Source organism: Capricornis sumatraensis, chromosome 9 (genome assembly GCF_032405125.1).
Source record: "Capricornis sumatraensis isolate serow.1 chromosome 9, serow.2, whole genome shotgun sequence".
Lineage (NCBI taxonomy): Eukaryota > Metazoa > Chordata > Mammalia > Artiodactyla > Bovidae > Capricornis > Capricornis sumatraensis.
The window spans coordinates 4,641,654-4,654,120 of NC_091077.1; the positions used below are offsets into that span (position 1 = coordinate 4,641,654).

The 12,467-nt window shown below is 45.7% G+C and overlaps 1 protein-coding gene across 1 annotated transcript in view; it reads right to left on the minus strand.

Annotated features, from left to right (window-relative positions):
- The window catches only part of OBSCN (obscurin, cytoskeletal calmodulin and titin-interacting RhoGEF), a 223,775-nt gene that overhangs the window by 167,944 nt on the left and 43,364 nt on the right, over positions 1-12,467 (minus strand). Inside the window, 3 exon segments of the mRNA XM_068979697.1 lie at positions 165-440; positions 4,056-4,331; positions 11,572-11,847. Coding sequence (XP_068835798.1) covers positions 165-440; positions 4,056-4,331; positions 11,572-11,847 — 828 coding nt within the window.

Below are 12,467 nucleotides of genomic sequence, written 5' to 3' on the forward strand. Positions count from 1 at the left end.
CCTCCCATCCAGTGCCCTTTGCCTGGCCTTGGCTATGAAAATGGGGGTGGGAGGAGAGAAGACCAAAAGAGATGAAGTCTAGGGGAAAGATCATCGGGTCTGTCAGGGGTGCAAGCCTGTCCCATCACCTCCACATAAGGCTAACTTACTACCTCCAAACTGACCTGTGACGTCCAGGTGGAAGGAGACCTTCTGGCCCCCGGCCTCGCAGCTGTACTCCCCGGCGTCCGCCTTGCCCGCCTGCTGCACCACCAGCCGCCTGGTGCAGCCCTTGGCCTCCAAGTGCACTTTCGAGCTGGAACTCAGCTTCTTCCCGTCCTTGTACCATGTCACCTCCGTCTGGGCCTGGGCCACCTCGCAGCTCAGCGTAGCACTGGTTCCCGCTACGGCCTGCACTTCACTGTGTGCCAGCTGCTCCTTGGCGAACACCACCGAGGGCTCTGGGGACAGAGGGGGATACACAGGGTCAGAGACCGCATCTCAGTCAGGACAGCAGCCCCGGGCAGACAACCTGGATGGGGAGCTGGTGGTTGGGTGGGAAGGAGGCACAGAGCTGGAGACTTCTCCAGGTTCTGCACCAGCCTGATGCCCTGAAAGGACCCCCTGCCTTTTTCAGCAATTAAAGGCACAATTGGCACATTCTCGCATGGATTCCTGTAAGCTGGTCTAAGGGTGCAGGCGCTGCTGGAAAATACTTCTCCTCGGCTTATGGCATCTGTAGAGTCATGAAGCAAGTGTTACCCAACCTTCTTATATGGTGCCCTGCCATCTCCACGTGGTTACGCAGGGAAGTTTTCACCTGCAGTCCACCAAGACATCTCAGGCTTGGTACCCTTGCCTGCTCTTACTATGGTTAACTTGTGGCCATCTGCTGGGAGTGCCTGCACGCTCCGATGGCTGTCTGTGTCGCTGTCTGAGGAATAAAGAAGCGGATCGCCCTTCCCCTTAGCGCTGGGTTTGCGATCACTGTTCTCTTCTTGTTGGTGACGCTAGTCAAGCCTTTTGCCCACTTGCCCGTAGCAGGCTCTCTCTTTTCTCCATTCAGCTCTGGCCACTCCTTTCCATTTAAAAACAGGAGAATGACCAGACAGCTAAGTTTTAAGGATATGCCCAACTGCGTGGTTGGCATTTTTACTCTCTGATCCAGTCCTCTGATAAGCCAGAGCTATTCCTTCCAACAGTGTCATAATGTCCAATAGGCCTTGGAGTGGAGATCATCTGTGTTCTAGTTAAGAAATCTCTCCTTACCCTAAGTCTTCAAAAAGACCATTTATCATCTGAGGGTTTGGGAGGTTTTACCTTTTACACTAAGATTTCTAACTCACTATGAGTTGACCTTTGTGTGTTATGTGAACTGCTAGTACAATTTAATTTCCCATATGATTCAGTGGTCCAAGCACCGTTCACTAACACAGCTTCCTTCTCGACCTCTCCAACAGACAACACGGTAACCAATGGAAGACACAGGCTTAGGGAGGGGTGGCACAGGAGTCCGTTTATGAAGAGCTCTTTCTGAGCTCACAGTTCTGTTGCTCTGATGTGGTAACTATTCCTGTACTGGGATCCCCTGATCGTTAAAACTGCAGCCTTATGGTAATCCCTGACATTAGGTATAGTAAATGCTCACAGTGTGCATTTCTTCAAGAAAACAAACCATTGGCTGGACAGTGCCTTTGCAATCTGCCTGTTATTCTTCCTTCAGAACACCCCTAAAAACACATTTGGTTTGATTTTGATTGTTAATAAATATCTTTGATTTTTTTCCCTCCAGATTTCTATCCAACTCTTGCAATCTCATCTCTCAAGAATCTTATGTAATTTCCCCACATGCAATCTTATGTAATTTCCCCAGTATGTGGGGAAACTACCAACTTTTATCAGACCTGAAAGAAATGTGGCACAATTGTGCTAGTCTAACTCTCTCACACAAATTTCTTATTCCAAGCATTCCTTGCCAGGACTCAGATGTAGAAATGTTTCCGCATATTGATTTTTTTACACACTAATCCTACTCAAGAGTCATACACAGTCTAGTAATTTATCATTGAAATTATCTGAGCTGATTATCATCTCATCAGCAAATTCCACCTTGATTTTGATTTTTTCAAAACTGTTTGCCAGTGATTTTATTCCCCTCCTTCCTGAACTCGGTGGTTAGATTGGCCTAAGTGTGCCATCCCACACACCAAAGATCTCTCAGGACGTCCTAAGCGGGATGTTGCTGTTGCTGTTGTTGTTTTGCAGGAAGTTTACAACATTAAAAAAAGAACACTTTTACATAGCTCACTAAGAATTTTAAAAGCAGAAATTTATTTGTTCAATATTATCAGACTGTTTATCTCTCCCATTTAATCAGCCACTTGATTCTCTATTCATGGAAATGATGACATCTTTTTTCATTCAATCTCTTAATGTCAAACTTTCTGTCTATTACCATGGCCAAAGTCAAACCCAAAGTGCAAGCCTGGACTAGGATCACTGATCTCTACCCTCAGATACACGACTGAATCCATTTTGACAACATTTAATTTATGATTTGGGCCTTCACAGTATACTGGTTCACAGTATACTGGTCAGTATACTGATTCACAGTGTACTGGTCAGGAATTTCCTTCTCTCCTCTTCCGCTGTGTGATTTCTGTTGCTGTTATGTCCTGTGCATGAAGGGAGTACTTTCTTTTTCCCTTCTAGGATCATCTTCACAAGAATGGAGTAACCGCTTTCCAAGTAGTTATTTACAGTGTACCAGAGAACTATGGGCTGAGAAGACTTTTCACTATTGGTCTTAACGACTGACAAGTTATACAGCTCTTTGACTTTTCCCAATCTTCTTTTGTCCATTTTCACATAGTTTCCTGGGATCTAGCCACATTTTACAATATTCCAATACTTTTATCTTAGAAGAGTCACTGACATGTTCTGAAAACAACTAACCATGTGAGATCTCAAGTATCTGTACAAACCTGTGAATATATGAACCTTACACAGGCATGGTCCCAAACTGGTATGTGCTAGCACCTAGGAGTCAATGTGGGATGGCAACCCATCTCTACTTTCCATGAAGACATTTTTTCCCAGAAGAAGAATAACCTGATTTCTTAGACTATCCTATGTTCTAGGCACAAGGAACACACACTCACTGACCATTTGGAAAACAGAACAAAATAAAGACTGCTTTGCCAGTCAGAGGCTGTGAGGATAGTGACTCCTCATGAGCAAAAACTACTGATGTGGTAGGAGTGCCTTTATCCTTTCCATTCCTAAACCCATCAGTAACATCAAGGGAATATTGACCTGGGTCGTCCAACCTTCTGAAGCCCATGGAGAAACCATATTTTATCTACGATGATCACCCTGAATAGCACTGGTGACTATACATATCACCCTTTCTAATTCCCTTTTCAAGGACATGACAAGAAAACATGGGCCAATTTCTTGCTACCTACAGGCAGTAAGAGCTTCCACATCAAGCAAAAGGGAGGACGGGCCTCCCAGAAACCTAATATTTGATCATTCAAAGCTCACTCCTGAGATAATTCCAAGGTCACGTGGCCAATGTTCCCCCCTCCCCACAAAATAAATGATGAATTTTGATGAATTTTTGATGAATCTGGGATTCATCAAATTGAAACAGGTCAGACGAACCAAGAATCTACACAAGGTCCTGGATGAGGGCAAGTGGTGGCTGTCAGAAAAGACATCCGATGAGAAGAAAGTCACACATCCCCACATCTACTCCAGCCCCAAGCTTCAGGGAGAGTCAGGGTCCTGACGCAGGAACAACAGGATCGTTCTGGGCAGATGCTAAGACAGTGTGACTGAGCCCCCCTGCCTGGAAACAGGCAGAAAGAAACAACCCCTCTTCTTTCAACCCCCACCCTCCTCTCCATCCACCTACCCCTGAGCCCAGACAGGTGTCAAGGTGGGGCATGGGAGACGGGCAGATATGAAGAGATAAAAGCACCAGGTAAGCACACACACATCTGGTGAGGCTGGAAGTGAGTCCCCTCATCACCTGCAAACAGGCCAGCTCAGCGCCCTCCTCCAGGACTGACCTGTGACGTCCAGGCGGAAGGATACCTTCTGGCCCCCGGCCTCGCAGCTGTACTCCCCGGCGTCCGCCTTGCCGGCCTGCTGCACCACCAGCCGCCGCCCGCAGCCCGTGGCCTCCACACGCACTTTCGAGCTCGAACTCAGCTTCTTGCCGTCCTTGTACCACGTCACCTCCGTCTGGGCCTGGGCCACCTCGCAGCTCAGCGTGGCACTCGCCCCCGCCACGGCCTGCACTTCACTGCATGCCGGCTGCTCCTTGGCGAACACCACCAAGGGCTCTGGGGACAGAAGGGGATACACAGGGTCAGAGACCCCAACTCAGTCAGGATGGCAGCCCCGCGCAAAGACGACCTGGATGGGGAGGTGGGGTGTGGGGTGATGAGAAGGGGCAATGGGGCTGGAGACTTCTGCTGACTCGGCGCCAGCCCTGTGCCCTGAAGAGGACACCTGAGTTTCTCAGCAAAAGACTTACAATTTAAGCATTCTCCCATGGGTCCTTCTGAGCTGGTCCAGGGGGAGCCACTGGAAAAGATTCCCTGCTCCTGGCTTCAGCAGGGTCCTGAGGCAACTGTTCCCTAGCCTTCCTAGATGGACCCACAGTCTTCTCCCTACTATTATGCAGGTCTTTCCACCTGCAGTCCATGGAGTTGGTTCAGCATCCTTTCCCGTTCTTCCTGTTGTCAGCTGATGGCAATCTGCTGGGAGTGCTTACACCTCCCCGTGGCTCTTTTTACACTGCATGAGGACGGAGGAAGCTGAACCCCTTTTCCCTTAGCACTGGGCTCACTCACTGTGACTGTGTTCTCCTTCCTAGCAACACTATTCAAAGCTTTTCACAACTACCGATAGTAGGCTCTCTCTTTTCTTGCTTCACCTGTGGCTGCTCTTTATCCATTTAAACACCAGAGAATGATATAGGATTTAAGGATCTAAAGATCTTTCCAACTATGTGACTACCATTTTTACTCTTCGATTGATTCCTCTGATAAATCAAACTTTTCCCTTTCAATAGTTTTCACAACTTCTCATCTCTTTCATTGTAGAGCACTGTGTTCTATTTAAGACATCTTTCCTTACCTTAAATCTTTAAAAATATCATTTGAGGGTTTTTTGGGTTTTACCTTTTACGCTGAGGTTTCTAATTCACTACAAGTTTACTTTTGTGTGTGGTGTGAATTGCTATTACAGCTTAAGTTTTCTGTATAGTTTTCAGTGACACAACCACAATATTTGAAGACCATATCCTTTCTCAACTTCTCTGATAGACAACAGAGTAACAAATGGAGCATGCGGAAGGTCGGGAAGGAGGATGGCTGGTGCAGGAATCCATTCATGCAAAGAAGTGTTTCTGAGCTCACTATTCTGCTCCTCTGCACTGGAATCCCCTTATCTTGAAAATTGCAGCCTTATGATAATTTCTAACATTCAGTTCAGTTCAGTTCAGTTCAGTCTCTCAGTCGTGTCTGACTCTTTGCGATCCCATGAATTGCAGTACACCAGGCCTCCCTGTCCTCACCAACTCCCGGAGTTCACTCAGACTCACATCCATCGAGTCAGTGATGCCATCCAGCCATCTCGTCCTCTGTCGTCCCCTTCTCCTCCTGCCCCCAATCCCTCCCAGCATCAGAGTCTTTTCCAATGAGTCAACTCTTCGCATGAGGTGGCCAAAGTACTGGAGTTTCAGCTTTGGGTACCAGTAAATGCTCCCTCTGAACATTCTTCAAGAAAACAGCAGATTGATTGTACCAGACCTTTGGAATCTGCCTGCTATTCTTTCATCTGACAATCAGAAACATATTTTGTTCCATCTTGATTTTTAATAATAATTTTTGATTTCTCCCTCAGACTTCTACCTATCTATTTCAACCTCTGCCTCTCAAGAATCTTGAATAATTTCCCCACACGCATCCTCTCAGCAACTTCTATCAGACCTGAAATCAGACCCACAATACAATTATACTACTCTAACTCTCTCACACAAATTTCATTTATCAAGCATTCTTTGCCAGGACTGGTAGGCAGAAATGTTTTCTGCATATTGATTTTTTACATACTAATTCTACTCTAGAATTATACACAGTCTAATAATTTATCTCTGAGATTGTCCGAGTTAATCATCACATCATCAGCAAATTTCACTTTGAGTTTTTCAGAACTGTTTGCTGTTGATTTTATTTCCTCATTACTCAACTCAGTGGTTGGAGAGCCCTACATTTATTGTCTCTCACATCAAATATTTCCAGACACACCTTGCTGTTTTTGTTGTTGTTGAATGAATTATACAATGTTAATTTTTAAAAAGAATATTTTTATACATTTGCTAACAATTTTATGTCAGGAACTGGTGATCAGTATTATCAACATTTTTTTCTTAATGTATAAAATTCAAGTTTAACCAACCATTTGATTTGTACTCATGGAGATTAGGTCCAGATAGCAGAATGGACGTGCACTCACCTCCCCCTGGAAGAGAACCAAAATCACAACTAACTGTTGAACAACCATCAGCAGGACTAGGCTTGAACCCACCAATAAGGACACCCCAAGTCCAAAGACAAAGGAGAAACCACAACAAGATGGTAGGAGGGGTGCAGTCATGATAAAAGAAAATCCCATACCCACCGGGAGGGCAACCCCACGGTCTAGAAAACAATGCTACCACAGAGGTTCTCCCACTGTTGTGAAGGTGCTGAGCCCCACATCAGGCTTCCCACCCTTGACTCCTAATCCCCAGGGAATCTAACCTGAAGGATTTGACTGCAGATTTCCAAACACCCTGGGGAAACAGAAGCTCCACCCCTGGAGGGCACACACAAAATCCCGGGTGCATCAGGGCCCGGGGGAAAGGAGCAGTGACCCCACAGGAGGCGGAACCAGACCTGCCTGCCAGCATTGAGGGTCCCCTGCAGAGGTGTGGGTTGGCGGCGGCTCAGCACGGAGGTAACAACACTGACAGCAGCTGGCCAAGGAAGCACCCGCAGGCGTGAGCTCTCCTGGAGGCCTTTGCCATTAGCCCTACCCTAGAGCCTGCGGATACCCGGCAAGAATCACCTCAGGTCAAAAACTAGCAGAGAGGGAGCGCAGACCTGCCCATCAGCAAACAAGCGGACTGAAGTTACCGACCGCTGCCCTGCAGACCAGAGCAAGACCCAGTTCTACCCACCGCCAGTGTCTACCACCAGGAAGTTTGCACAAGCCTCTTAGATAGCCTCATCCACCAGAGGTTAGACCACAGAAGCACAACATTCCTAAAGTGATGGAAGAGAAGAAACTATAACCAAAAGTACTCTACACAGCAAGGCTCTACTTCTGATTTCACAGAGAAATCAAAAGCTTTGCAGACAAGAAAAAGTTAAGAGGATTCAGCACCACCAAATCAGCCTTATAGCAAATGCTAAAGGAACTTCTCTAGGCGGGAAATGCAAAAGAAGAAGGCCTACAAAACAAATAAAAACAATTAAGAAAATGGGAACAGGAGCATACATATTGATAACTGCCTTAAATGTAAATGGAATAAATGCATCAACCGAAAGACACAGACTGGCTGAGTGCATACAGAAACAAGACCCGCGTATATGCTGTCAAGAGACTCACCTCAGACTGAAAGTGAGGGGACGGAAAAAGATTTTCCATGCAAATGGAAATCATAACAAAGCTGGAGTGGTAATGCTCAGACAGAACAGATTTTAAAACAAAGACTGTTATAAGAGATAAAGAAGGACACTACGTAATGATTAAAGTTCAGTTCAGTTCAGTCGCTTAGTCGTGTCCGACTCTCTGTGACCCCATGGACTGCAGCACGCCAGGCTTCCCTGTCCATCACCAACTCCTGGCGCTTACTCAGACTCATGTTCATCAAGTTGGTGATGCCATCCAACCAGCTCATCTAATCTAATGATCAAAGGATCAATCTCAAAAGAAGATATAACAATTGTAAATATATATGCATCCAACATAGAGGCACATCAATATATGAGGCAAATACGAACAACCGTAAAGGGAAAAATCAACAGTAACATACTAACAGTGGAGGACTTAACACACCTCTTTTGTCCACGGGCAGATCATCCAGGCAGAGAATTAATAGGAAACACAGGCCTTAAATCACACATTAGACCACATGGACTTAATTGATATTTACAGAGCATTTCATCCAAAAGCACCAAACTACACGTTCTCCTCAAGTGCACTCAGAACATTCTCCAGGATTGACCATATGCTGGGACACAAGATGAGCCTTGGAAATTTAAGAAACCTCAAATAATCTTTTCAATGAAAGCATTTCAAAGCTGAAAGCACCTTTTCCAATAGCGATGCTATGGGATTAGAAATAAACTGCAAGGACAAAAAAAAAAAAAAACGATTAAAAATACAAACACGTGGAGGCTAAACAATATGCTACTGAAGAGCCAATGAATCAGTAAAGAAATCAAAGAGGAAATCAAAAACTATCTAGAGACAAATGAAAATGAAACCACAATGATCCCAAACCTGTGGGATGCAGCGAAAGCAGTTCTAAGAGGGAAGTTTATAGCGATACAGTCTTACCTCAAGAAACAAGAAAAATCTCATGTTGATGTACGGCAAAACCAATACAGTATTGTAAAGTAAAAAAATTAAAAAAAAGAGAAAAATCTCAAATAAACAACCTAACCCTATACCTGAAACAGTTAGAGAAAGAAGAACAAACAAAATCTAAATTTAGTAAAGAAGAAATAAATCCTAAAGGTCAGAGTAGAAATGAGTGAAAAAGAGACGAAGACAATGATGGCAGAGATCAGTGAAACTAAAGGCTAGTTCTTTGAAAAGATAAAGAAAACTGATAAACTTTTAGCCAGATTCATCAAGAAAACAAGGGAGATAAATCAATAAAATCAGAATGAAAATGAAGAAGTTACATCAGATACCACAGAAATACAAAGGATCACAAGAGACTACTGCAAGCAACTGCATGCCAATAAAATGAACAGCTTGGAAGAGATGGACAAATTCTTAGAAAGGAACAATCTCCCAAGACTGACTCTACTCATGGAGACAATCACGTCTGTCTGCATTCAATCTCTCGAAGTCGAGCTTGCTATCTATTAACGTTGTCAAGGTTAACTCCAAAGTGCAATCCTGGACTTGGACTTCCATCAGCAATGGCTAACCCTTGGATACATCGCTGAATTCCTTCTGCTAACATTTAATTTACAATGTTGGCCTTGTTAGTCATAGCACACTGGTCTCAAATTTCATTCTTCCTGCCTTTCTTGCGTGAGTTTGGTACTGATGTTATGTTCATGGAGAGACTTACAGCGTATATCTCCTTTATCTTTCTCTAGGACCAAATCCACAAGCATGGAAGAATACTTTTCCCATTTTGTATAGTTTACCAGAGAACTATGGGGCTGAGAAAACTTATCATTATTGGTCCTACTGATTGACAAGTCATGCAACTCTTCAGCTCTTCTCTATCTTCTTGTGCCCATTTTCATAGTTTCCTAGGATTTAGCCACATTTCACAACTGCTCAATGGTTTTACCTTAGAATACTCTAACATGCTCTGAAAACCACATCTTCCAAGGGTGCGTGGTGGGGTCTGGGGTATATACACACACCCACCAATCTTCCTATCTGCCATGGTCACAAAGTGTTAGATGTTCGGACCTACAAGTCAATGCAGAATGGTGGCCCACCCCTATTCGGCATGAAGGCTCTCTTCCAGTTCTTAGACGGCCCAAGAATTGCAAGGCTCTCTTCCAATTCTTCTGCTTCATTGCTGAAACAGAGATACTCACTGACCATCTGTTAGGGGAATTAAATGAAAGTAATTCAGTTCAGGCTTCAAAGACAAGAAAGCAAAGTAGACCTCTGACCTTGCTTCTGACCTGCCCAGACATAGGCCTGACTATGTGCCAGATGTGAGTACAAGCCCAGCAGCATCATAGATAAGAGAGAGGGCAGATTAAGGGATTCTTGAGCCCTGGAGGGTGTCTGGCTAACCATACCTGAGGCTTAACAACCTTCCAAGCTTTGCAAAACAAACAGCTTTGTAAAACACGATTAACATAAAACCAAAGCTGCAATTTACTCCTTTGCAGCCAGGCATTATAAACCGGAACCCCCAAACTGTAATCTGAAGCCTCACCTATGGAGCAGATGAGCTGCCTGAGACATGTTCCCAACTGAGACTCCAGAGCGCTGTTAAACGGGATTTCCTAGCGCTGTTTGAGTCCGGATGTCAGTCAAAACACAATTGGGTGATGTATGTACTGTTACCCTCCTTTACTGTTCTATTTATCTTTTCTTGTAATGGTTGTTTATTGAAAGTTGTTTATTGCGCTTTCCTGGTGGCTCAGATGGTAGAGTCGGCCTGCAGTGCGGGAGATCCAGGTTCGATATCTGGGTTGGGAAGATCCCCTGGAGAAGGAAGTAGCAACCCACTCCAGTACTCTTGCCTAGAAAATCCCACAGATGGAGGAACCATGGGGTCTCAAAGAGTAGTCGGACACGACTGAGCGACTTCACGTCTTCTTATTGAAAGTAAGATAGATAATTCTCTATTTTTTTTTAATCAAAATTGTGTATTTCTGTATAACAAGAGGTTTCTTTTGTTAACGAATCCTTAAAACCTGAAACAAAAATTAAAACTTTCAGCAAAACACCATTAGGAAAACGGAATGAAATAAAAGGCTGCTTTGCTGGTCAGAGGCTGCTAGGACAGTAAGTTCTCATTAGCAAAGCCTACTAATGTAGCAGAAGCAAATTTTTCCTTTCCATTCCTAAATTCATCAATGTAATGCCAAGGGGAATACTGACTCAGAACATCCAAATCATTTGCAGACAAATGCAAAATCACCTCTGATATAAGAAGACCACCCTAAATGACACAGGTGACTCTCCACCAATCATCCTTTCTTCTCTTTGCAAAGGTGACAAGAAAACATGGACCAATTTCTTGGTACCTACAGGCAACTGGGGCCTCTATATCCGGGAAAAGGAAGGAAGGACCACCCAGAAACTTAAAAATTGATCATCAAATGCTCACTCCTGAAGAATTTCAAGTAGGACTGTGTGACCAGTATCTCCCCTAATCCGGGAACAATGAAACTGTATCACCTCAGGCAAACCAAGAACCTGTATGAGGTGTCAGATTAGGGCATGTGGTGGCTGTCAAGAAAGACATAAGGTGGGAGGAGAGTCACATATCTCTAGGTCTACATCAGTCCCAAATTATCAGGGAGAGTCGGGGTCTGGATACTAGGAACAACAGGAAGACTCGGGGCATCTGCTAAGACACCGCGGCCGAGCCTTACTGAATGCAAACAAGTGGAGAGACTCAGCCCCCCTTCTCCAGGCACACCCTCCCCAGTCATCCCCCCCAGGCCCACATGGGTGTCCGTGTGGAACATGGAAGACGGGGAGATATGAAGAGATAAAAGCACCAGGTAAGCACACACACATCTGGTGAGGCTGGAAGCAAGTCCCCTCATCACCTGCACACGGCCTAACTCAGCGCCCTCCTCCAGGACTGACCTGTGACGTCCAGGTGGAAGGAGATCTTCTGGCCTCCGGCCTCGCAGCTGTACTCCCCGGCGTCCGCCTTGCCCGCCTGCTGCACCACCAGCCGCCTGGTGCAGCCCTTGGTTTCCACATGCACTTTTGAGCTGGAACTCAGCTTCTTCCCGTCCTTGTACCATGTCACCTCCGTCTGGGCCTGGGCCACCTCGCAGCTCAGTGTGGCACTCGCCCCTGCCACGGCCTGCACTTCACTGCGTGCCGGCTGCTCCTTGGCGAACACCACCGGGGGCTCTGGGGACAGAGGGGGATACACGGGGTCAGAGACCCCAACTCAGTCAGGACGGCAGCCCAGGGAAAAGAATAGGGATGAGGAGTTGGGAGCAGGTGGAGGGGGAAATGGGACTGGAAGTTTCTTGGGGATCTGCACCAGTCTTGTGCCCTGCAGAGGTTCCCCAAACTTTCTTAGCAACAAGTGACATAATTTATGCATTCTCCTGCATGTGAGCTGTCCGTGTGAGCTGGTTCACGATGTGGTGGCCTTCGGATCAGCCTCATCCCCTACTCCTGGCATCAACAGGGTCACAAAGCAAGTATTCCCCAAACTTTCTAGATGCACCCACAGTCTCCTCCATCACGTGCAGGCAGGAACTTTTCACCTGCAGTCCATGGAGACGGCCGAGGCTCAGCGCCCTTGCCTACTCTTACTATTGTCAGCGAAGGCAATCTGGGGGAGCTTTTGCACCTCCCTGTTGCTTTCTTTGTCATTGTCTGAGGAATGAAGAAGCTAAGCAACTTTCCCCTTAGGACTGGGTTCGCCATTTCTTCTTTCTGGTGACACTATTCAAATCTTCTGCCCGCTTTCCAACAGGACGGGAATTGTAGGGCTATGATATGTACATTCCGAGACTTCC